The sequence below is a fragment of the Buteo buteo genome, chromosome 16, assembly GCF_964188355.1.
Source record: "Buteo buteo chromosome 16, bButBut1.hap1.1, whole genome shotgun sequence".
In the NCBI taxonomy this organism is placed as follows: Eukaryota; Metazoa; Chordata; class Aves; order Accipitriformes; family Accipitridae; genus Buteo; species Buteo buteo.
This window is the reverse complement of record NC_134186.1, coordinates 5,249,459-5,272,886: the sequence shown is the minus strand read 5'-3', so window position 1 is coordinate 5,272,886 and position 23,428 is coordinate 5,249,459. Positions and strand designations below refer to the sequence as shown.

The following is a 23,428-nucleotide window of genomic DNA, read 5'->3' as shown; positions in this document are numbered from 1 at the left end:
CCAGTGGGCCGGAAGCGAAGCTTTAAAAAGGGCTTCTGCCGTGCGTGGCACGGGGGGGCTCCACGGCCGCCCCCGCGGAATCGACATCAAGAGATTTCGGAAGCACAATTTTTGAAGTGGGGGTCGCCGGTAACCGCTTGTTCCGGCGCCCTGGACAGCGTGAACGGTAGAAAAGTGGTGGGTGAGGTACTGGGCAGCCGGTTACTGCGTGGGGTGAAGGAGGCGCGACGCGCGGTTACGGAGCGGTGAGCGGCGCCGTTAAAGCTGAGATGTATATATAGACATATATATATATTTAAATAGGATTGTTCTTAGAAAAGATTCCCGCCCGGGGAGGTTCACGTTCGGAACACGGCACCCCCGCCCCACCCCGGGACAGTGCGGCTGGGCTCCCCTCTTCCCCTCACAGCTTCACAAGGCTTCGTGGTACACGTGTGAGAGGGGACAGTCCCCCAGCTGGAAGCGGGAGCCCTCCGGAGAGGGGACGTCCCCAGCGGGGCTGGCAGTCCGCTCCGCCCGGGGGGTCGTGCAGGCCCCGCCGAGCCCCCAGGGGGGGAGTTCTCCGGTGGGCAGTTCCCCAGGCCGTGGTGCATCGTACCGCAACGGGAGGGAACCGGGGTGCCCCGTGATGCCGCAGGGGCTCCGGCGGGTGCCGGTGGGCTCAGGCTCGCTGAACGGCGTGGCGTACTCGGGCTCGGGCGGTAGCGGCTCCGCGTACTCGTGGTATTTTCCCGGCACGTCGTAGTGGCTCACGACCAGCGGCAGCGTGTAGCCCTCGTCCGGGAGAGGCTTGAAGGTGGAGGGACCCGTCTGGCTGCTGGGGCTCACCTGTACCAGGTCTGGCTCGGCGTACTCTGCAACGGGGTTGCCGGGCTCTGAACTGGGGACAGCGGGGGGACTGTCCCCACAGCGGTGAAGGGCTCATGGTGGTGTTCCAGATGTGGGTGGGATGGGTGGAAAAAACGGGCACGTCTGGACCCCCAGGGCTGGGAAAAGCTGGGCAGAGGCATGTCAAAACCCATCTAGGGCAGGACATCCACCCCACGGGGACAGGCACATCCGTCTGCCCCAGCACAGAGCAGGAGTCCTGGTGCCCTGCGGCCACCTTCCAATACCCAAGCCTGTGTTTGAGGTGGAATAATAATAATAAAGATAAATAATAAGCCCTGCCAGGGTCTCCCTTTTGCACAAGACCATGATGCAGGATGGGGGGTCAACCAGAGTGGTGCCGGGGGGGAGAACGGGCAACCCAGGGCGTCCCCAGGGTGCAATGGGTGAGACACTGCTCTGGCTCTGGGCTGAGAGGCACCTGGTCGTGCCCCGATGTCCCCGTTACCTGGCGAATGGGTCAGGCTGAGGTCCCCCGGTGCAGCCGCCGTGGGGAAGGAGGCCAGCGTGGAGCCGGGGGGTGGCAGGCTCTGCAGGGAGCACACCTGGCTCGACTCCAGTTTGGGGTACCCTGAGTAGAGAGCGGAAACCCCGGGTTGTCACATACTGTCCCTTGGGGACAGACAGTGCCTTGGGGGCAGACTGGTGCCCCCAGGGGTGGGACAGCTCAGGGCTCAGCTGCAGCACCAGTTAAACCAGCTGCACCCCTCCTGATTTTGACCCTGAGGCACAGCAAGACCCCCAGGGAGGGGTTGGGGACCCTTTACCTTTTGTGATCCCACAGTTCAGCTCTGTCGCCGGCTTTCTGCCAAGGGGAGAGCGAGATGGGGGTGAGGTGTCCCAGCCACCCCATGCCCACAACCACCCACCTCCTCGCACCCGCTGCACGGGGGGCTGCACTCCCCGGTACCCAGCAAGCAGCCGAACGGAGCCACCAGGCTTTGGGGAGGCGATGCCGGGTCCCCCGGGGCGAAGCGGGGAGCAGGATGGGACCCACCTCTTCCTGCGGCAGAGGAAAGCCAGCAGAAGGAGGCTGGAGCAGAGGAGCACGAAGCCACCAATGAGCAGCATCACCAGCAGCGTTGAGCCTGGGGAGGGAGGGCAGCGTCAGCCCCCGGGTGCTCCATCCCACCCCTCTGCACCCATGGGTGCCAGGAGCCCACCCGGGGCTACCAGAGAAGGAAAATCAACCTGTTTTCACGGGATGGGCCTGAGTGGGTCTGTTGGTGCCTGGAGCACTCACAAGATGATGCTGCGCCCCAGCGACAGACCCCTCATGGCACCCACCTGCCTTCTCCGGGTCCAGGGCAACGCCAGGGATGGGTGTGCGGCTGGCCGGGTGGCTGGTGGGCATGGGGACCTCCTTGGGGACACTGGGCACTGCAGGGCAGAGTGGAGACCGTGAGTGTGGGACCACCACCAGGTGCACGGGGAGGCAGAGGTCCCTGTGGGATGTTTGGGATGTGGGGTGAGAGCTCCCACAGAGGGGCTCACCGTAGGGCCGGGGCGCACGGACCCGCGCCATCTGGCAGCCCAACAGGGCCACCTTCAAGGCCACGTGCTGGTGCCAGCTCTGGGGTGTGATGCGGATGTAGCGGGCGACGATGGGGGGGATGAAGGCATTGGAGACCTCCCCGTGACTGTCAGAGTTTCCTTCAAAGACCTGCCGGAGAGGGTGAAGAGGGTACCAATGGCCGAACGTCCACAGGCAGGGGGTCTGCAGCCCCCCTGTTGTCCCCTCCCCATGCCCACCTTGTCCTCCTGGCCACCGCTGCCTCTGTAGGGTCTCCAGTTCTTCCCGTCACGGCTGGAGGAGACCCGGTAGGATGTCACGTAGTAGTCGTACTGCTCGGAGGAGCCCTTCGTGATGATGCCTGTTGGTGCAGGACCAAGCCCGGGGGGGGGGCCCTGCTGTCAGTCAGGGGGCTGGGGCTGGGGAATGGCTTGGGGGGGGCCCTCCATGTGCCCCACCGTGCCCCATTGCATGGGGCAGAGCTTTCCCAGCTGGAATAATCCCCATCTCTGGGATACCCAAGTCCCTGCTGGGAGGGGACCAGGGGCGCAGGACATGTGACCCCCCCCAGGATTCCCTCTGGCCCTGGGAAGGGGTTTAGGTGGCAGATTCGAGTGTCGGACCCCCCATTCTGCCCCCAGGAGCCAATAACCTCCGGCGCCGGCTGCCAGCCCTGCATTCCTCCCTCCTCCAGCCTCCGGCCGGACAATGTCCCCATTTTCCTCCCCGCGGTCGCCAGCCGCTGCACAAAGCCCCCGCTTTCGGCAGGCTCCGGCCGAACAAAAGGCGCTCGCTGGCACCAGATGCAAGAGCATAATATTAACTTGTTCGTCCCAGAAATGGCTGCGGGGGGGTAGGGGGGGGAAGGGACAGCAGGGACAAAAGGGGGACGAGGACAGCTGTGGGGTGTTGGTGCTGTCTGCATCCCAGTTTGCACCAGTAAAACCACGGCACAAGGAGGTCCAGTGCCTCCTGGGAGTTATGGGGGGGGTTGCAACTGCTCTGAGCAGTTTTTTTGGGGGGGTCGGTGAGGCTGGCACCCATGTCACCACGGGAAGGACAGTGGTCAGGGTGGCACAGGGACAAGGGCAGTGGTTGTCCCCCCTCTGATGGCCAACACTCACCTGTGACGTTCCTGCGGGCACCCAGGTCCAGCTCCAGCCAGGCGGCCTCGGAGCCGGGTTCAGCCGCCCAGGAGTGTCCGGTGGTGCCGAGCGCTGCCCGTTCGGCCGCCCAGGCTCGGTCCTGGCCCAGCGCGTCCACCTCGTGCCACCAGGACGAGGCGTTGAAGGCGGCCACCTCCAGCGCATCGTCACAGGCTGGCAAGGGGAGAAGACAGGCTGGGAGCCTGGGACCCCCAACCGGGTACAGTATGGGGGGTGGCACTGGGTTTGGCAGCCAAAATTGTGGCTTAATTTCAGGGGAAATGGCAAAAAATACCTTTGTGGAATATGAGCCGCTTCTCAGAGAGGGATCCCCTGCAGGGAGGAAAGGGGGGGGAGCATCAGACAGGGGGTCCCCAGGTGAACAAACCCTGGGGATCTCTGACATCGAGGGGTGGCAGGTCCCCAGTGTCAGCACGGATGGGTCCCACAGCTGGATGTGGGGCGCAGCCGGGGTCCACAGCCCCTCCTCACCCACCTTTTGGAGTGGAGCCCATTGGCGAAGGCTGACTCGTAGAGCGTGATCCCCTTCTCCCGGGACAGGGTGACTTGCCCACCCAGCTCGTCCGCGATCACCCCGGCATGCACGGCCGCCTTGCACAGCACCGAGGTCTACGGGGAGCAGGGGAGGGGTGAGAGCAGACCCCCGCCCCCCCCCGGAGGGTGCAGGGGCAGGCACCCCATGGCCAAACCCATCCCCTGCGGTCTGCTGGGGGGTGACAAGCGGTAGCCACACGTGCTGGGGACCATCCCCGGGAGGTGCACCCATGGGTGCCAACCTGCGCAGCAGGGTGCCCCATGGGGCGAGCCGGGCTCTGCACTTACATCCCGGTAGCCCTGGTTCGGGTTGCCCCAGATGTCCCCGTCGATGTCCTTGCAGCCCGCGGGGCAGTACACACTGAAACACACGGTGAGGGGGGGGTCAGGAGTCGCTCCCGTCCAAATCCCCTCTGCACACCCATTTTGCTCCCCATCCCACCTTGGCTGCACCCCAAGAGCCCTGGGGTGAGCGCAGCCCGAGCACCCAGGAGAGGGATGGGGATGAAACCGGAGCTGATGGGGACCAGCAACAATGCCAGCATGGGGGATGCCAAAGTGGGGACCACTCACACCCCCTGGCCACTCACCTGACATGCTCCTGGGTGTAGTGGGTGCCTCGAACCAGGCAGGAGACCAGGTCTGCAAGGCAGGGACACCCCAGGGTGAGAGACCCCCACCCACTCGCCTCTGCCCCACCGCACCCCATCCCAGAGGGGCAGGGAGGGATGGCCCCTCAGTCCCTGCAACCACCGGCCCCACGCCAGCGGCTCTGCCTGATATTGGGGTCCTAGCTGACGTGGGGGTCCCAGCTGGCTGGGTAGCCTGGGGGTCTCCCATGTTGTGCACCCAGCCAGGGAGAACATGGGTCTTGCAGGAGCTTGGGGTGATGGGAGCCTACCCTGGGGTCAGCAAGGAGCTCCCTCCACCCCTGGCCATGCCCCTCGCCGTGGGCCAAGACGCAGCCAGGGCGGGGGGCTGTCTCCACATCCCTGGGGGATGCTCCCCCCCTACCTGGGTGCTGCGAGGTGGCGTAAGACAGGAGGAGGCCTCGTCCCGAGCGGTGGCTGGTGCTGTTGAACAGGACGGTCACAGTGCTGGAGTTTGTCACCAGGAGCGGGGTGGCGGGGCCGGCGTTCCTGCAGTATGGCCCTGCCGGCAGGGACGGGGCCGTGGAGAAGATTGGGGCTCCTGGGGACAGGCACGGGCACCCGGACCCCAGGGTGTCACCTCCCCTGGCGCAGCCCTCACCAGGTTGGGGGGGGGGGCTCAGGTGTTTGGGCTGTGCTTAGGGTGGTCTCAGCCCCAGGGTGGTCCCACACCCAGGGTGGCCCATCCCCAAGGTAGCCCCAACCCCAGGGTGGTCCCAGCCCCAGGGTGGTCCCAGCCCCAGAGCAGTTACATCCACATTATGGGGGGGACCTGGGGCACAGCCCCTCGCAGCTCACCCTGTCCCCACTGTCCCCCACCTCCTCCCCGCTGCCACGCTGTCCCCCCGCAGCCACAAGCAGCACTGGGGGAGATGCACAGGGACCAGGCTCCCGGGGGAGCACCCCAAGATGTCCCCACATCCCCAGGCAGGGACAGACAGGCTCCCGGCTGGGCAGGGACCCCCCCACACTTCTCAGAAACACCCCCCCCAGGGTCTTTTCATTCCACCATGGCTGGGACAGCACAAGTGGCCACCAGCCCTTATCGGGTGCCTGCCACCGCGTCCCCCGCTACCGGGGCTGGCACGCATAGCGTGGCCCCACAGGATCCCAAAATGGGGGCTACATCCCCATCCCCTCCCCGTCTCCCCTTTTACAGGCACCGCTGAAGCTGCCTTCTAAATCCCCCCGTTTAATCCAAATTAATTTGCAGTCTCCATCTCCCTGATTAAAACTTCGGCTTAGCAGGCAGGCAGGTTCCTTGGGGACATCTCTGGTCCCAACCGGGAACAAGAAGTGGCCCCAATCCCCGGATGGCCATCATCCCCCAGCCCTGCATCTCTCTGCTCTGCGTCATGTCCATCACCAGGGTCTCGGGGCACCCAGAGCTGCTTTGAGCAAATGCCATTGTTGCCCTGGGGACAGGGAGCTGTGTCCCTGTGTCCCCATGGTGCTGGTGGTAAAAACCCTGCCATGGGGTCATGCCGTGCCTCAGTTTCCCCAACACCCACACCCTCGCCCTGCCTGGGTCGTATTTAACTGAGAGGTCGAGCGCAGGGGATGTGGGACAGGGCATGCGTGCAGGGATGTCACAGGGTCACAGACGTGATGGAATGGGGACTCTGCATGATATGCAGATGACATGCATATAAGATGCAGATGACACACATGCACAGATTTCCCACCCACTGCCAGATGCCAGCGCTGCCCTGAGCAGATGCTGCCGCGGTGCTGCCACGTCTGGTTCGGTGCCCACCCAGCCGGTGGCTCCGGAGACCCCCTGGGTGCTGGGGACCCCTCGGCCGAGCCGTGGGCTGGAGGCTGCCACCCCTGCAGGGACCCCGGCGCGTCCCCAGGCAGGATCAGCCCGGGCGCCAGACACCGGGTCTGAGTCAGCAGGAGGGAACCCACAGCCTCCGCCTGCTCCGGCTGCTTCCCGAAAAACATCTGGGACTTCTCAAGGGCCAGCGTCAGCCGCAGGCGAGGGAGCGGGACCCTGGCCCAGCCCTGCGTCACCCCCTGCTCGCTGGCACGCATGGCCCTGGTGAAGGCACCTAAAGGGGCTGTGGGTGCCCGGCCACCTACCCAGCCCCCCACCGCCTCCGCCAGCCCCCCGGGAGCATCATCTGGGGGTTCTCCCCTTCCCACGTTGCTCTGGGACCCCTCAGCTTGGGCCAGGCAGTCTCTCGGCTTTGGGGTCCCGGGAGATGGGGACAAACATGTCCCCGAGGTCACAGCAGAGGGGATGGGGACCGGGGACCTCACATACTGTCACCCCTCTGGGTACCAACCCGGAAAGGGTGAAAGTCCTGGAGAACAGGGAAAAATCCCAGTCCTAGGAGCAGTGGTGGATCCAAGCTGGCTTCTTTCCACCCCGTGTTTCCCATAGCAGCCCCTGCCCAGCCCCTGCCCCTCACCAGGCCTCGGGGCTGCTCCTCCACCCTACCCCATCGACACCCCAGCAGTGACACTTCTCCCCGCCACCCCAAGACATCCCCCCCCAGCACCCGCCGCGCTCCCAGTGCTGTCAAATCCCTCCAAGACCATTAAATCTCTCCGGGAACATCCTGGAACCATTTGGGCAGCGGCTGGGTGGACAGAATTAATTAATTGGCGGCTGCATCTGGTCCCAATTACGTGCCAACCCCAATAGACCCCTCCTCAGGTACCCCTCTCCTCGGATACCCCCCTCCTCAGATATCCCTCTCCTTGGACACCCCCTGTACTCAGGTACCCTCCTCCTCAGGTATCCCCCTCCTTGGATATCCCTCTCTTTGGGCACCTCCATCCTTGGGTATCCCCTTCCTCGAATACCCCTGTCCTAAGCACCCCCCTCCTTGGATATCCCCCTCCTTGGGTACCCCTGTCCTTGAGTACCCCCACCCTTGGGAACCCTCTTCCTTAGATACCCCCCTCCTCAGATACCACCTTCCTCAGATACCCCTGTCCTTGAGTACCCCCCTCCTCAGATACCCCCCCCCCAACCTTGATGAAATCAGCTAAAAAGCCAGTTTTTCCCGATATTCTCCTTATCCAGGACTTCACATAATGTGATATCACACACGCCCCCCCCGCCCTATCCGCACCCCCTCGGCAGGCGCTGCCTCAGTTTCCCCTGAGACACCCCCCCCATTACCATAGGCGGTGCCAGCCTGGGGGTCAGCAAGCAGCAGGGAGCTGCGGGCGCAGTGCTCGGAGGGTTCCAGGTCCACGTCCCCGAAGGCCAGGAGGAGGGAGGTGCCCGGGGGGGCACGCAGCCGCCAGCGGCAGGCCGTGTGGTTGGGGTAGGTGCCCGGGTAGTTCTTGGAGCTGAGGGTGCCGCTGTGGGGTGTCAGCAGCGTGTGGCCACAGCCGTCCCCTGCGGAGAGACCAGAGCGGGGTGGGGAGGGGTTCAGCCAGGCTGCTCCCTGCCTGCCTCAGTTTCCCCACTTGGCGTGGCTCCAGGGACACCCCACGGGCACCTGCAGCCCCTTCAAATGTTTTCCTCATCTGAAACATCTTTTGATTTTTTTTTTGCAGCTTTTCTGGCTGCTCCCCCCCATCCGGGACAGTCCCCGGGGGGATCCAAGAATGAAGCTGCCTCAGTTTCCCCCATAGCCACCCAGCGCAGACCTGCACCTCCAGCTCCTCTCCATCCCCCAGGGCAGGAGGACCCCAATTTTTGAGGGGATACAAAAGGATGCAAGGAGGAAATATCCCCCCCGCCACGGGGCTGTACAGCACTGAGCAGCCCCCAGCAGCCCCCAGCTGCAGCCTTGACCTTGAGGATGACCTTGGGCAGCTGCATCCCCATCGCCTCCTCCCCAGGGCGGTGCCAGCACCCACCACAAAAGGGGCTTTTCTCCTGGCTCACCGCCCCCGGGCACGAGGGAATATCCTGGAAACTTGAGTTGAAAGCACCCGATGCCAGGGACCGGCCAGGATTTCTGGTGGAGCTGGGGCAGGATTGGGGAATGGGGAAGGGCAGGGAGGGGGGAAAGCATCGCTCAGCCCCTCTGCATGGGCAGGGGAAATGTGGGGGTCCATCGTTCAACAACGCCCCCCACCCACCCAAAAAGCTGCTGCTCCTGCCAAGCATCATCCTGGCACAGCCAGAAAGAAAAGCGATGGCGGGCATGGCTTTGCCCCCGCCTTGGCTCCCCTTGCCGTCGCTGGGAGACGGCACAAAGCACCGGCAGGGGAAAATCCTGCAGGGATAAAAAAAAGGGGGAGGCCGGAGGCAGAAGATGTCAGCCCCCCCACAGAGCCCACTCCTCCCCAGCCTGCGGAATGGGCTGCTGGCCGAACCCAGGGCGATTTATCCCCGGGCAGGGATATAAATCCCGTTTCCCTCCTGGCTGGGCAGTGACACCCGTTATGGCAGAGCTGGGAAGGATCAGGCCCTCTGGGGCTATAGAGGGGGGCACCAGGGACAGGCTGGATGCGGGTAACAGCATGGGGGACCCCGGAGCTGCTGGAAAGCAGCTCCCAGAGGGGCTGCTGTGCTGGTGGGAGAGAGATTTGGGGTATTTGGTGGGAGTTTCTGGCAAGGAAGGTCAGAGGCATCGAGATCTGCACGGAAAACCCTCTCTGGCCAGGACAGCTTGGCATGTGCGCCCGAGCTGGGGGTCTTGGATGCCCCCCCCCCTCTCCAACTCCATGCCTGTGGGTGTGGAGAAGCTGGGGGGACCCATCCTGGGAAAAACCCATTCCAGGAAAGGAAACCCTCGGTAAAAGCATCCCAAGTGTGGCTGGCACATGCTGGGCAGGCACGCCAGAGATAAGCCGAGAGCTGCAGGCGCACCCGGGGATTTGGCTCCGAAGATGCTACCGAGGGGCCAGGAACGGTGAAGGCAGAGCCATGGGGGGGCTGGGGACTTGCTCCCAGCCACAGGAACATCCTCCCCCCGCCCTCACCCAAAAAATCAATTGCCAAAAAAATGGGAAAACTGGATTTCCGCTGGGTGAGGGCGAAGCCACGGCTGGGCCCCCGCTGGGGCCATCCCTGCCAGGGATTTGTTTGTTTTCTCACAGGATGCGGGAAAGACACAACAGGGCGATGCTCCGGGAAAAGTCCGGCACGCTCCTGCCTCTGGCACACTGCCAACCCCAGGGAGAGCTCCCACGTGTCCACCGATGGGTTTGGGATCCGGTGGATACCGGCTGTAAAGATGTCTCCCAAATCACACTTGGGGAACGCAGCAGGGTTCTGCCCCTAGTGATCCCGTCCAGGCCTGTGCCTCAGTTTCCCCTCCCTGAGAACGATGCTTTGGATGTCCCATCCTCGTCTCCTCGCTCTCGGATGAGTTGGGGACAAGCGGCGCCAGGGAAAATCACATCCTCAGGATGAGGTTTGGCTGAACGTCTCCTCGGGGCCTTCCCGGACCCCGGTGGGTGCAAATCCCCCCGGAGTGATGCTGCTGGGGCCCGCAGCATCCCCAGGGTGGAGCCCACTGCCCAGCTCTCCCAGCTGTTCACCGTAAGCTCCAGCGATCCTCTTAAACTGGGACAGAGTCGGGCCCCTGGGGATTAGGGATTCCCGGGGAAAGCCCTGCGGGCAGACGGAGGGGACCCCGGGACCCTGGCACCGGGAGCGGGGTAGGATAGAGGGAGCGGGGGCTGCGGGGAGACCAGGCGGGTGCGGGACCGGGGTGATGCGGGAGGGGGGTGGGGGCGGCGGGGAGCTCGTCCTGTCCGGTACCGGAGCAGAGGGATGGCAGGGACCCCGTCCCGGATAGGTACTGAGGCAGGTGGTCAGCGGGGACGCCGTGTGGTCCCGGTCTAGGGACAGCGGGATACTCGGATCGGTACCGGGGAGCCCATGCTGGTCCGAGCCCAGTCCGGACACAGTGAGGCGCCCGTCCCGGATCGGTCCCGGGACAGAGGGGAGCCCGTCCGGTCCCGGTCCCGATCCCGATCCCTCACCCAGTCCCGGTCGCGGCACACGACCCATCCCGACAAGTGAAGGGGAGCCCCGGTGGAAGCGGGACCCCAGGTGCCGTGTCCCGCTACGGTGTCCCCCGCCTCCGGTGCCCCTCAATCCCCACTCACCGTCCTGTCCGCCGGCCGGGCGCAGCCCCAGCGGGCCCAGCAGAAGGCAGCGGCGGAGCAGCGCCAGCGCCAGCGCTCCCCGGGCCGCCCCGCCGCCCGCCCGCATCCTCCTCCTCCTCCTCCTCCTCCCGCCGCCGCCGCCGCCGCCACCGGCGGCCCCGCCGCGCCCACCGCCCAGCGCCCGCCCCGCCGCGCCCATTGGCTGCCGCCGCCCGGCCCCGCGCCCCCATTGGACCGCCTCGCTGTCAGTCAACCGGCACCGCCCGGCGGGGAAGGAGCGGGCGCGGCGCGGCCGGGGGGGAGCGGGGGGCTCGGCCGGGCCGGTGGGGGGGTCCCGGGCACGCCGGGCGGGGCGGGGGGCATCTCGCTCACGGTCTAGGGGACGCGGAGCCCCCGAAACGGGGCTGCGGACGGTCTCGGATGCCCCCGGGCGGGGACCTGTGGGAGGTGGCGACGGACCCGCCGTGGGGGTACAGAGCCCCCCGGGCGGGGCCGGGGGTGTCCGGTACCGCTTCCCCCCCCAACCCGTGGCCCCCACTCCTGTCCCGACCTCACGGGGGGGGGCGGGGAGGGGGAAGCGGCGGGGCGGTGCCACCGGCCGCCGCTAGGGGGCAGCACGCCGCCGCCGCCGTCGATCGTCGTCGGCCCCTTTAAGGCAGGCGGCGGCCGGAAGTGCTGGCGGCCGAGGCCGCGGCGGCTACTGCGCATGCTCCCTTCTGCCCGGCCCGTTTCCCTCCCTCCCCCCCCCCGTCCCCCCTCCCCCTTCTCTCAGCCCCCGGACTCGGCCGCTCGGCGACGGTAAGGGCCGGCCGGCGCCGCGCTACGGGAGCCGGGAGGGGCCAGGCGGCGGCGGGGCGGGGCGGGAGGGGACCCGGCCCGGCCCGCCGGCGAAGGGAGGGGAGGGGAGGAGGAGGGGGGCGCCCCAGCGCGCGTCGCTGTACGTGCCGCCGCCGCGAGGGCGGACGTCGCGCGCCGCGGGGGGGGGGGGTGGGGGGGGTGGGGGCCGCGCCGCTGCGTCCGCCCGCGGGGGGGGGGGGGGGGGAGAGAGGGAGGGGGGAAGGCCACACCCCTCCCCCGGGCAGCCCCGCCCCGCCGCCGCGCGCCGCCGGGGGTGGGGGGTGGGGGGGGCTGCGTCTCGGCCTCCCCCCCCCTCCCCTCCGCGCCCGCGCGCCCTTGACCCCGAGAGGACGAGGCCTTGTGGGGAGCGCTGACCTCTGACCCCTCGCCTCGGCGACCCCCGCCCTCCGGGGTGACCCCTTCCCGCCACGGGGGGGGGGGGGGGTGGTCGGGGCCTCCCCTCGGCCTAGCGAGGGCCAGCGGCCCCCACCGGGGCCTCGGGGTTCCCTGGGGGAGGCGGGGGCCGTGCTGCTCCCGCGGCCCTGGGGGGGCCCCACCGGCGCCTCACCCTGCCCGGGGTCCCCGTCCAGCAGCCCCCCCCCCCCCCCCCCCGCCGAGGCCAGGCCTCGGCCCGCGGGCCGGAGCCGGTCACCGGTCACCGCTGGGTTTCTCCATCTCCCGGCCGTGCCCCCCCCCCCCCCGCGCCATGCCGGAAATCCTGAGGAAGCCGCGGCCCCGCCGCCGTCCCACCGCGGGGGGTCCCGGGGGAGCATCACCGGGGAGCGCTGCCCCGGAGGGGGGGGGGGGTCTGGCCTGCGCCACGAGCCCCGAGTGGGTGAAGACATGACCGAGGAGGGAGGCCCAGTCACCCGTGGGGGGGGGGTGCGCGTCCCATGGCTTGTCCCAGCCGTGGGTCACCCGCCTGCGGTCCCCTCTGGACACAAGCACTTCCCCAAAAGCTTCTAAACCCCCAGGGGGGAGCGGGTGGGGGGGTGACCCTGACCCACGCCTGGCGCACGGGGCTGAACTCCAGCCCCACGGCAGTAACAAAACCACTTTTATTCCTCCCTGCTTAGTGGTAGGGAACAGCTCGGTGACACCCCTCCCCCCATGAGGATCTCCTGCAACACCGCACCTCTGCCACCGGGAATACCGGCTTCTCCGCAGCCCGCGTGCGGTGGGAAGGGTCGGTCCCGGGCACGTTCCTGGTAGCGAGGGATCAGAGCATCCCAAGGGCGGCTGGAAGCGCTGCCAGCCGGAGGGGGAGAAGCTCGGAAAACCTTCTTGTGCTCTCGCCAAAACCCACAGTGTGGGTTCGCTCGGCCGGCGTCAGCCTGCGGGGCCGGGGAGAGCCGCCGGCTCCTGCCGGCTTGGGAAGTTATGAGTGGGATGGCACTGGGGGGATCTGCCTCTGTCGGTTTTGTGTCGTCGGATGAGATGTTCCCAGCTATCGTGATCAAGAGGGGAGGAGAAATCCTCCTGTGTGTTGGCAGGCGCTTGCCATCTCTCTCTGGTGGTGAATTTAAAATGCCTGGTCCCCTCTTTGGAACCAGAGCTTTGCTCTGCCAGCCCCTCGGTCCCCGCTAGCCCGGCCTTTGCTGCGGCGGGACTGGGCAATCATGCTTACACGCCGCTGCCTGTCCCTCTCCCTGCACAGGCAGCGGTGCTGCCGCGGAACAGACCTGCCTCTGCTTTGCCCTCTGCAGCACCGCGGCACCCCGCCACCGCCGGGCTTCATGTGAGAGATGGCGAATGCCGAAGTGAGCGTCCCTGTGGGTGATGTGGTGGTTGTACCAAGTGACGGAAACGAAGGGGAGAACCCGGAGGATACCAAAACCCAAGTGATCTTGCAGCTTCAGCCGGTGCAGCAAGGGTGAGTTGGATGGTACTGGTGTGTCTGGGAGGTGCAGGGTGGGACGTGGGGGGGTTCTCTGCAGGTTTTCCTGGTGCGGGGACCAAGTGTCGCTGCGTTTTCCAGGTCCGCGTCGGTTTTGTGCCATGCACGGTAGGGAGAAAATTACAAGGCAAAAAAGCTTTTGTGTGTGTCGCTGTCACGGGGCCTCCAAGGACTGAAATTGTCCTGTGGGGACAAGTCCGCATGATGCTTTCTCCGGATCACGGCAGCCCGGCGATGGCCGTGGCAGTGGGGAAGCAGCGAGGTGGTCGCGGTGCTGCCCTGGCCACGCATCCTCCCAGTCTCCCTCTTCCCTCTCTCGCCCCAGGGCGGGTTGTTGCCACACTGCAGCTGCTGTACGTGGTGGTCTGTGCCCGTGGGTCCAGATCTGCATATGCCTCTGTGCCAAGCTTCCCCTAAAATAATCCTCCTCTAAAAGACAATGAAGCTGGGATGTTGGAGGGAATTTTGTGGTCCCCTGGCAGCTGCTGCAGAGAAGTGGCTGCCACCAGGCGCTTCACCTTAACTCTGGATCAATCAGGACGTAAATATACTGGCTCCGGTTTGATAATACTCGCAGAGCAGGGTGGCTGTAGGCCTGACAGTGACTCTTCCCTGCGTGATCACCCCTGCTGCAGTGTCACACAGGGCTGGAAGGGAAATCCTGGGGCATTGAGCTCTGCTTCCTGTTGTCGTGGGTAACTGCCTGTATCAGAAACCAGAGGAGAAGGCACAGGGAAGCGTGCTGCAGAGCTGCTTCAGTGGCGCTGCCAATGTGGAGGGTGCAATGACAGGACTGGGAACGCCTCTGCGTGTTTCGGTCCTTGGGGTTATTATCGTATTTTTGTATGTGCCAAAAAAATGCCTGTGACTGAAACTGTATCAAACGAAATCCATGTCCCTGGAGGACAGGCAAGAAGGAAACGAACTGAATTTTTAACCCCGTGCTATGAATCTTAATTTCCCATGATTTATACAGTTTGTTTATGGATGGCTGCTTTCACAACAGGATTTACCAAGAGGGCTCTGAGGCCAGCGCCGCCGTAGTGGCCGTCGAAACCCACACCATCCACAAGCTAGAAGAAGGGATCGGTGAGTTCCTGCTTGGCGTGGGCAGAATCCCCTCCTCTGCAGGGCTGGTCGCCGCTGAGCTGGTGTCTCCAGTTCGCTGGGCTTCCTTCTGGCTCTGCCCCTGCAGATGCTGTTTCCCGGGCATGGATGTGGGTGCAGGGGCTGGGCATACTCTGGACTAAGAGTCTGCTGTTACTGCTTGGTCTCAAAGTCCTGGAACTGAGATCCTGGCTCTCCTGCAATGAATGGTAAGGGCTCCCACGGGGTCCAGGGGAGCCGAGATTTCACCCTAGATTTGGTGTGCAACACTAGCAGGCAGGAATGATGGTTATAAGGATGGCAGTTGTGTCTGCACTGGCTGAGGCATCAGACTCTGACTGCTGGCTCTTTGCTGAACGAACAGCCTGACAGTTTGGGTTGGATGTTCAGAAGAACCGAGCAGGTTGACTCCGAGTGCTCCCTGCCATCCTGAGGAGTATGTGGGAGAAGGCTCCTGTCATTAGGTGCTGTGACTAGATCTTAACTAGTGTTCTGCTTCCTGTGTGGGTGTGGGTCTTTTGGCAGTATTAGCAGAAACTCTGTGTGAAGAGAATATATTAGCAGTAAATATCTGATATCTCTGCTAAAGAGATACCAGAGCTCCAAGAAATCTGAGAGATATCTGTGCTTTCCACAGATTGTTCTCATTGACCGCCCCCCCCTTACAGATCTGTTGGATTTCCAATCCCATGTTCTCCTGATAGATGAGCTTCATTTTGAGTGTTGCTATATTAAAAAGCAGATGACAGTTGCTGTTAGAGCTAGTAATTGGAGAAGACTAAGGCAGGACTGATCCTGGACTGGGAACGGTCCTTCTTTTGGCATCCTCAGTGTAGGTCTTGCAACCTGTGAGTTTTCAACTCCTGCCTCGTGGGATTTGAGCTTCTTGGGTGGAAAGTTTCATTTTCGCCCCTTCCTCTCTCAGACCCCAGCACCATTGAAACGAACGAGGAAATCGAGATCGCCTATCCCATCACCTGCGGGGAGAGCAAAGCCATCCTGCTCTGGAAGAAGTTTGTCTGTCCCGGAATTAATGTCAAGTGTGTAAAGGTAAGGGAGTTTTCGCAGTGGATTCCTTCTCTGCTCTCAAGGTCTGGCACTTGACCTCCACAGGACTTTCTTTTTGCATTTCATCTTTCAAACTTTGCCTTTGCAGTGTGCTGGATTGTTAGTGCTAAAGTTGTTTTTAGCATGAGGAGAAGCAGGGGAAGAGTGGGTTAAGGAGTGAAGGCCTATCACCCATGTTGTATTTCGGAGTAGTATTTGGCACTTGATGAGGGACTTGGAGCTGCAGGCAGGCAGGGGATGCATACTGAGATCTGCCAGAGCTCTTCTTCCTTGTCTGTTTCCCCCGGTGTCCTGATACTCCACTCCTGTCACTCCCTCTGTGAGCAGGTTGCATCAAGAGAAATCTTGCTGTTACTTTTTCCACTTGAGAGTGTGGTAATGTAACAGCTGATGCGCTGAGGCTGAGTCCCCGTGTGCTGCTGCGGTGAGAGTGCTCTGTTGCTGACCCTCAATGGGAACTATCTTAGTCACTGGAGCAGGACAGAACAGATGCCTGAGTGAATACCTGTGTCAGCTAGATGTTGCTCAGCTATTTGATGTAACGGGAGTCTTCTGTGATGATCTGCAAGATGATTGTACATGCTCACAGAAGGAGCTAATTTGGTTTGTGCTTCATATGAAAGCCTTCAGGGCTGTTCCTGGCTAGAGCTGTGTGGTTCAAATGCCAATGGCTGGCAGGTCATCTCTGCAAAGATACCTGTTCTGGAGTTATAAGTTTTGCTGCACTGAAGGGTTCAAAGCTGATAGGAATTTGAGAAGCAGCTCCTCTTTCTGGGTAAAAGTGGGGGCTTAGATGAGCTGTGGACTGTCTGTGTTGGGTGTCCCAATACAGTCTTCCGAAGTGATACTACCCTGTTTGCTGAGCCTTTGTTTATCTCGTTGTCAGTTCAATGACCAACTGATCAGCCCGAAGCATTTTGTTCACCTGGCTGGGAAGTCTACCCTAAAGGACTGGAAGAGAGCCATTCGCCTCGGAGGAATCATGCTGAGGTATCTGACTCTGTCCAGCTTTAGGGCTTTGTCACTGCAGCTGCATGATCCCGAGCAGGCGTTTTGTCTGCTCTGCAGTCCCCAGGACATCTCTTGGAAGCTCACATTACCCTGCCAGCAGCCTGCAGAGTTCCTGGCCCCATGGTCTGAGGGGCAGGATTCCTCATCCTGTACAGAAGTGGCCTCACCTGGGGGACCTGGTGGGGGCATAAAAGGGCTGGAGCCCTGTATGTGAAGCTGGGCGATGGCTTGTATTTGCCATCTGAAAGCCCTGCAGGAGATGTTTTTTGTGCAGAGTGGCACTGGGTCTCCCTTTCTCTGTCCTTCCCATGGCTGTAGCATTCCTATGTGGAATACTCCCTTTTGTCTTCAGGCTGAGATTTGAGCTGAGTCTGGTTCTCTCCCCACTCCCTGCACAGGAAGATGATGGATTCGGGGCAAATTGACTTCTACCAGCACGACAAAGTTTGCACCAACACCTGTCGAAGCACCAAGTTTGATCTCCTCATCAGCAGCGCCAGAGCACCGGTGCCGGGGCAGCAGAGTGTGGTGCAGACTCCTACATCAGCTGACGGTAGGAAACCAGTTAGCAATGCCACAGGAGTTGCCCTCTGACACTCCTCACCCTCCATGGACTAATGAAATCAGGCTGACCCCACACACGCACACCTTACACCTTCTCCCCAGGCATAGCAGAGCAGTCCCACCGTTTAGGAGACTGCTCTGGTGTCTGGGAAGGCAAATGCTTCTCCTGTCCACTCAGAGAGGTCTTGGTGCCATCTCTCAGGGTGATCTGCTCTGCAGTAATGCGAGGGCTGGAAAGCAGCTGGTATTAAGCAGTGACTAGAGGCAGCCTTGGGAGCCAGGGGAGGCTCACCTTGAAACGATCCCAGTTCTGGGGTCACCATGTGAGCAAACACCAGAGAGAGCTCACACAGTGTTTTCTGATGTCTTTCCTATTTGAGGGCCTATTACAAAGGCACGAGATGGGCTAATGCTCAGGAATGACTTTAGGGATGCTGACCTCCTCCGGAGCAGCCTGCTCCACATCACCTGGACATCCATGAACGGGGTATGATGGCTGGAAACGATTTGATTGTCATTCCAACTGCAAATTCTCAGCGAATCCTGTGCTCCAGAGCAGAAAGTGATCTCTTTGCTGAGGTTAAGGGAGAAGACTACTCCCAACCATACTGCATCATTCAGCTGGGCACGTTACATTTCTCTAAGGCCCTGGGTGGGTAAGATGCCAGAGTTGTCCATAGGCTAAGGAGAATCTCCTGGAAAGCACATGGTAAAACCTTACAATGGCTGCAGATTGGCTTAGTCCCAAATTTGATCCAGAAATTTAGGATTGAGTCAGATCCGTTTCCTTTTTATAAACCAGCTTGGACCCTGACCCCATCATTTCCTGAGAGATCAGAGCATCTCTGGGGCGCAGAGCTCCCTGTTGATGATGCAAGGGGAGAAGGGTGGCTGGGCCGAGGCTTATTTGTTCCCTTCTTCATTCTGATCCCTTTCTGATCTTTTTATGCCAGGACTCCAGTTTGCTTTTTGGAGGGCACATGGTTTTCCCTCCAGAAGCCCCAGAGGCTTTCACAACCACAGTTCTGATGAGAAGCAGTAATATTTGCTTTTAGCTAATTTGGTTGAAAGAAGCCAGGCACAAATAACCTGGCCACGAGAGTGAAAAAAAAGAGCCTGGGAGGGGTGAAGGGGATGGAAAGCAAAGCAGGGATTCAGGGCTGGCACTCCAGGTGCCGCAGAGGGAGCTGACGTTGCCTCTCTGGCAGGGAGCATCACCCAGATCGCGCTGTCAGAGGAGAGCATGGAGGAGGGGATTGAGTGGAACTCGGCTCTGACGGCTGCCGTCACCATGGCCACTGAGGAAGGCATGAAAAAGGACACGGATGAGATCTCGGGTAAGCTCAGGCTGCTTGTTGGGTGTTTTCTTCTCCTCCCCTCGCCTGTTACATTCTGGAGACTGAAATCCTGAAAATAAAGAGAGTTTAGGCAATGACAGAGATGTCCCCCAGCCCCTTGGCTATCCCAGCATTTCCCAGGCGTGCAGGGTCCCTGCCAAATGGAGCTCCACACTGCTGCAGGCAGAGGGGGACTTCAGCCCTGGCCTTGTGACTGGTGGATGATCCCCCAGACCAGTTGCTACTAGTTACAGTGAGGGGCTTTTTTTTTTTTTTTATACATGCTAAGGATGTAAACACTTGCCAGCCTGAAGCTACACTGAAACCATCAGTGAGCAGTGTCTTGTTAGTACCCTGTGTTAGTACCCTGTCAGCTCGCTTGGCTGTGTCTCACTGGCTGCAGTGGCTTGCCTTCCCTCTTAGGATCAGCACGGAAGCTTAGGCAGAATTTCCTCAAACAAAAATTTTAAGCTCTGCATCTTGCAAAGATGAACAGAGGCAGTGAAATGTTGCCTTGGAAGTCATGGTGCTGCTTGAAAACATGTTACTGATTTGCTGTGTGGGTCTGTTTTTCTTCTTCTGGGGTTTTTTTTGCATGTCATATCCACCCCAATGGCCAAATTAGAAGTCGTCTTGCAACGTTACTCTTGCCTGGAAGGTTTAAGGTAGCCTTGTGGGGGAAAATGCCAAATGCTTGTACATGTTGACTTCTTTTTCCCTTTCCTTGTGACAGAGGACACGCTGATGTTCTGGAAAGGAATAGCTGATGTGGGGCTGATGGAAGAGGTTGTGTGCAACATCCAGAAGGAGATAGAAGAAGTCCTAAGAGGTGTCCAGCAGAGGTTGGGTCAGTCTCCCTTCCAGATGACGGGTAGGTTGTGAGCCACAGCCTCTGGCTCTGCAGTGGGGAAGGATGCTGAAAAGGGCAGCTGCTGGCCAAAAAAAGTGACAAGGGTCCATCCTCACTGTTTAAAGCTGTTGAGTCAGGATGGCGAGCGAGTTACCACTCAGTAGCTGAGCTGGAGAGCTGGGTCTGGGTGTGGTCTCAGCCTGCCCAACTGTGAAGTGCATTTGCTTACACCACTGCGGGGCAGAAGGACACAACGTGCCACCCTGTTCCCTGAGCAAAATAACCCTGGCAGCTTGCTGAGACCATCAGGCAACTGTCCTCAGCTCCCAGCCCTCACGAAAGCCTGCCCAGATTCACTTCTCGGACCAGAGTTAGTCAAACACTTTTCTCCGTGACAGTGCAGGCTTGAACAGGTCCTGCCCCCTCACTTCTCGTTCTGTCTTCACTTGTGCCAGAAAACCTGTTTTTGGGGCTGAACCAGATGAGGGAACTGATCTGGGTTAAAAATAACTCCCCTCGCCTCTTTAGGGTTATTTTTAACTTGGATCAGTTCCCTAATCCAGTTCAGCACATGCCCCTGTGAGCACAGGGTTTGAGAGCACCTCTTGTTGATGCTCTTGCTGAGAGAACATCCATGTAGCCACAAACTTCATTTTACCTGGGATATTTTTTTTTATTTTCTAATTTAGCATTGGGCTGGCAGATCTTTGTGTCTGGTAGGTGGCAGCTTTTGGAAGCTGTGAGTGATTGAAGTCAGTGGATTATAATAGAAATTTTGCACAGCTTTCACTGGAGCTGGCATGTTAATGACACTGTCAGCAGCATGGGGTGATGATTTGTAGGTGGAGATCTCATTTGTATCTCTGTGATTGCAAATTATGTTTGCAGCAATTCTGAGCTGCTTGGGTGACACATCTCTGTTTCATTTTCTTTGTCATGTGAATGGGATTATTTAGTCCTTGGATGTCAGAAGGTTGTGGGAGCTGGGTCTGCCCTTGTCAGCCAGCCCATGTGAAAGAACAGAGATAGTTTTACAAAAGGCAGCCGAAAATTTTTGGTGTAATACAAGCATCTTTTGAGTACCTGACCAAGTCCCACGTGTGGGACTAGGCACTCATCCCCATGCACTTTCCTTGCAGATGCTGCTGTCTTGAACAATGTTGCCCACACATTTGGGCTAATGGACACAGTCAAGAAGGTTCTGGACAACAGGAAAAACCAGACAGAGCAAGGAGAGGAACAGTTTCTTTACACACTGGCAGGTACAGTCAATGCTTAGTAAAGGCTTCTCATCCTGCTGCTGCTCTTGGGAACTGATGTGACTTTCATTTGACATAACCCCCAGTGAACCATATTTCAGTTATTGTTCAATACATGCTGCCCCAAAACAAATGCATCCCAATCCCTTTTCATCCTAGGGCTTGAGTGGAATTTCCCCTCTCCCTTGCCTCGCAGGGAGCAGTTACCTGGGGCATTCAACAGCCCAAAGTCCATGCCTTTTGCCGCAGCCAGGGTGCTGGGGGTGTGAGTCCGATTCTGTCAGCATTAGGAAATAGGTGCCACTAGCTAAGAGCTGTGCGGCAGTCATCCGAGCTGCAGGCAGTGCCGTGCTATGCCCGAGCTAATAATCTTCTCTGTCTATGGGGTGGTGAGTTGTATGCTTGCCTTGGCATGGAGCTATCAGGTGTCTTGCACAGCTTCCCCTGAGCTGAAGCCAATAACCTGACCTGGATTCCCCAGAGCCGCTTGCTGGATTTGTCTCCCTCCTCACAGTGTCTGTAGGACCTGTTCTTATCTGGGATGTCCTAGTCCCCTACTGCCCTGGATAAATGAGATTACTGTGCTACTTCCGACTTCCAGTGTTTACACAGACAAGGGTTGTGGGAGGTGTTTCATTGACCCAGGCAGTCCTGCTCCCTGTCCCCAGTACAGGTGCTCAGCTCCTGGGGAGGGGACCCAGCCAAGCTCAGGAGGCGGTTCCTACCACCTGGAGAGGTTTGTCCACTCTCCCTTGTAGGTGGGTCTCACCTGGGGAGCAGAAATGCCCATCTTCTCATCAGTAGGAGTAGCCAACTGCTACACAGCATGGCCTGTTCCTTATCCAGGTGCTGACAGCCAGCCAAAGCAGGCTGAGCAGGTGCAGAACATTGACCAGGTCTGTGTGCGTGGCAGGAGAATCTGGCCTTTTCCTTCAGAGCAGTTTGATCTTGAGTGAAATGCTAAGATCATGCTAGACTGGGTGGTTAGGAGACCTCCTGTAGCAAACGTGGGGTGTAACGATTATTTATGGAGCCCATGAGTCCCCAGCAGCTCCTGCAGCATGCTGGCCCTAGCCCAACGCACTGCTTAGCCATTCTCTTTGCAGAACTGGAGCGGCAGCTGGAAGAGCAGAAGAAACTTGCCAAGGACCAGAAGGCGAAGTCCCAAACCATCCAGAACGTGGTGCTGATGCCCGTCAGCGCTCCCAAGCCCCCCAAGAGACCCCGCCTGCAGCGCCCAGCCTCCGCCACCGTCCTCAGCCCCTCCACCCCCATCCAGCAGCCTCAGTTCACGGTCATCTCACCCATCGCTATCGCTCCTGTCGGACAGCAGTTCTCCGTGGGCAACATCCCGGTGGCAACTATTAGCCAAGGCTCCAGCCCGGTGACTGTTCATACCTTGCCATCTGGCTCCCAGCTTTTCCGATACGCCACTGTGGTGTCCTCCTCCAAGACCAGCTCCTCCGACACGGTCACCCTCCACCCATCCTCCAGCCTGGCACTGCTGAGCTCGGCAGCCATGCAGGACAGTGGAGCCCTGGCGAATGTGGCGGCTGTGGTCAACCCCGTGGAACTGGTGGCCATGGAGTCCGGCCTCACTTCCACCATCCAAGCTGTGGAAGGCACCTCGGATGACGGGCAGACCATCATAGAGATCGACCCGGCGCCGGATCCTGAAGCGGACACAGACGAGTCAGAGGGCAAAGCTGTGATCCTGGAGACAGAGCTGAGGACTGAGGAGAAAGTGGTGGGAGATGTGGAGGACCATCAGCACCAGGTCCATAACGTGGAGATTGTGGTCTTGGAGGACTAGTGGGGGAAGGCAAGCGTCAGTTTGGGGAAGAGTTGGGAACTTGTTTTATTTTGGGCTTTTTTGTTAAGCATCTTTGCCAGCCACCCCATTTGTTTCCATGGATATTTTCATTGTACTGTATATAATATATATATATATAAATTTTTTTTTTTTTTTTAACAAAAAAGCTGGAGAAACACGTGAGACCTGGAAATGGCTCCGTCTCCGTGGAGCACTGAACAATACCGCCTGTTTGCAGGGTCAAGGAGAGACTGGATCTCTGCTGAACAATCCAACCAGGAGGAACTGGACAAGGGCTCCCGGCGCCGAGAGTGTGCCGTGGCCCAGCCACGCGCATGGTGCTTCTGCTCCGGGCCTGCCCTGGCCCCGAATATTTTATTTCAGAGACAATAACCAGTGGCTGGAGCGTTGATGTGACTGTGGGGAGGGGGTGACGGCTTTGGGGTGGAACAGGTACCTCATTTGTATTTTTATTTTTCCTGAGGGAAGGGAATTCTGTCAGACTCTTCACTGTCACCTCAACTGGGATTTTTTTATTATTATTCTTGCTTTGGGGAAGAGGACAGTAACCCTGCCTTTACTGTCCATATTCTCCTCCTCCACACAAATTGTTTTTATATCTATATTTTTTTGTATTTGTTTGCTCTTTCCCTTCCCTTGTCCAGATTTCCCAGCTGCAAAGCCCTGGGACCTACTCTCACCGGTCTTGGGGTCCCTGTATCCCAATCCCTCCTCTTCCCGTGGCACTTTTCCCCCATCCCTTTCCCCGCCTGGCCAGGCTCGGTGCTGCAGACGCCGCTTGGAGACTCCGAGATCACTTCAGCCTTTTGAATAAAGGCAAAAAAAAACATCAACTCGAGCTTAAAACTACAACCTCCCCCTTCACTGCTCAGCGCTGCAGGGA

General features: G+C 60.2%; 2 protein-coding genes and 1 non-coding gene across 7 annotated transcripts; 2 read left to right on the top strand and 1 right to left on the bottom strand.

Moving 5' to 3' along the window:
• Positions 1 to 24: 24 nt before the first annotated feature.
• On the top strand, positions 25 to 153 carry LOC142040664 (U11 spliceosomal RNA). The gene has a single exon (XR_012653260.1). It is a non-coding gene; the product is annotated as a U11 spliceosomal RNA (small nuclear RNA).
• Positions 154 to 276: 123 nt separating this feature from the next.
• Positions 277 to 10,930, bottom strand: LOC142040645 (discoidin, CUB and LCCL domain-containing protein 1-like). Its single transcript, XM_075048742.1, has 15 exons — positions 10,782 to 10,930; positions 7,888 to 8,109; positions 5,116 to 5,253; positions 4,692 to 4,743; positions 4,390 to 4,462; positions 4,043 to 4,176; positions 3,842 to 3,879; positions 3,526 to 3,720; positions 2,641 to 2,762; positions 2,383 to 2,551; positions 2,176 to 2,268; positions 1,886 to 1,976; positions 1,656 to 1,693; positions 1,337 to 1,459; positions 277 to 854 (listed from the first exon to the last, which is right to left on the bottom strand). The coding sequence occupies exons 1-15, from the start codon at positions 10,885 to 10,887 to the stop codon at positions 412 to 414; spliced, it is 2,037 nt and encodes a 678-aa protein (XP_074904843.1). The 5' UTR covers positions 10,888 to 10,930; the 3' UTR covers positions 277 to 411.
• Positions 10,931 to 11,159: 229 nt separating this feature from the next.
• GMEB1 (glucocorticoid modulatory element binding protein 1) lies at positions 11,160 to 22,679 on the top strand. Of its 5 annotated transcripts, none has more exons than XM_075047634.1 (10): positions 11,160 to 11,579; positions 13,325 to 13,491; positions 14,522 to 14,604; positions 15,548 to 15,672; positions 16,577 to 16,680; positions 17,100 to 17,254; positions 18,474 to 18,602; positions 19,336 to 19,473; positions 20,592 to 20,714; positions 21,818 to 22,679. In XM_075047634.1, exons 2-10 carry the CDS (start codon positions 13,364 to 13,366, stop codon positions 22,522 to 22,524), a joined length of 1,692 nt encoding a protein of 563 aa, XP_074903735.1. In that variant the 5' UTR covers positions 11,160 to 11,579; positions 13,325 to 13,363; the 3' UTR covers positions 22,525 to 22,679. The 5 variants fall into 5 exon arrangements, with proteins under 5 accessions (XP_074903735.1, XP_074903734.1, XP_074903736.1 ...); XM_075047633.1 differs by having other exon boundaries at positions 13,276 to 13,491; XM_075047635.1 differs by lacking the exon at positions 11,160 to 11,579 and adding an exon at positions 11,898 to 12,804.
• The last annotated feature ends 749 nt before the right edge of the window (positions 22,680 to 23,428 follow it).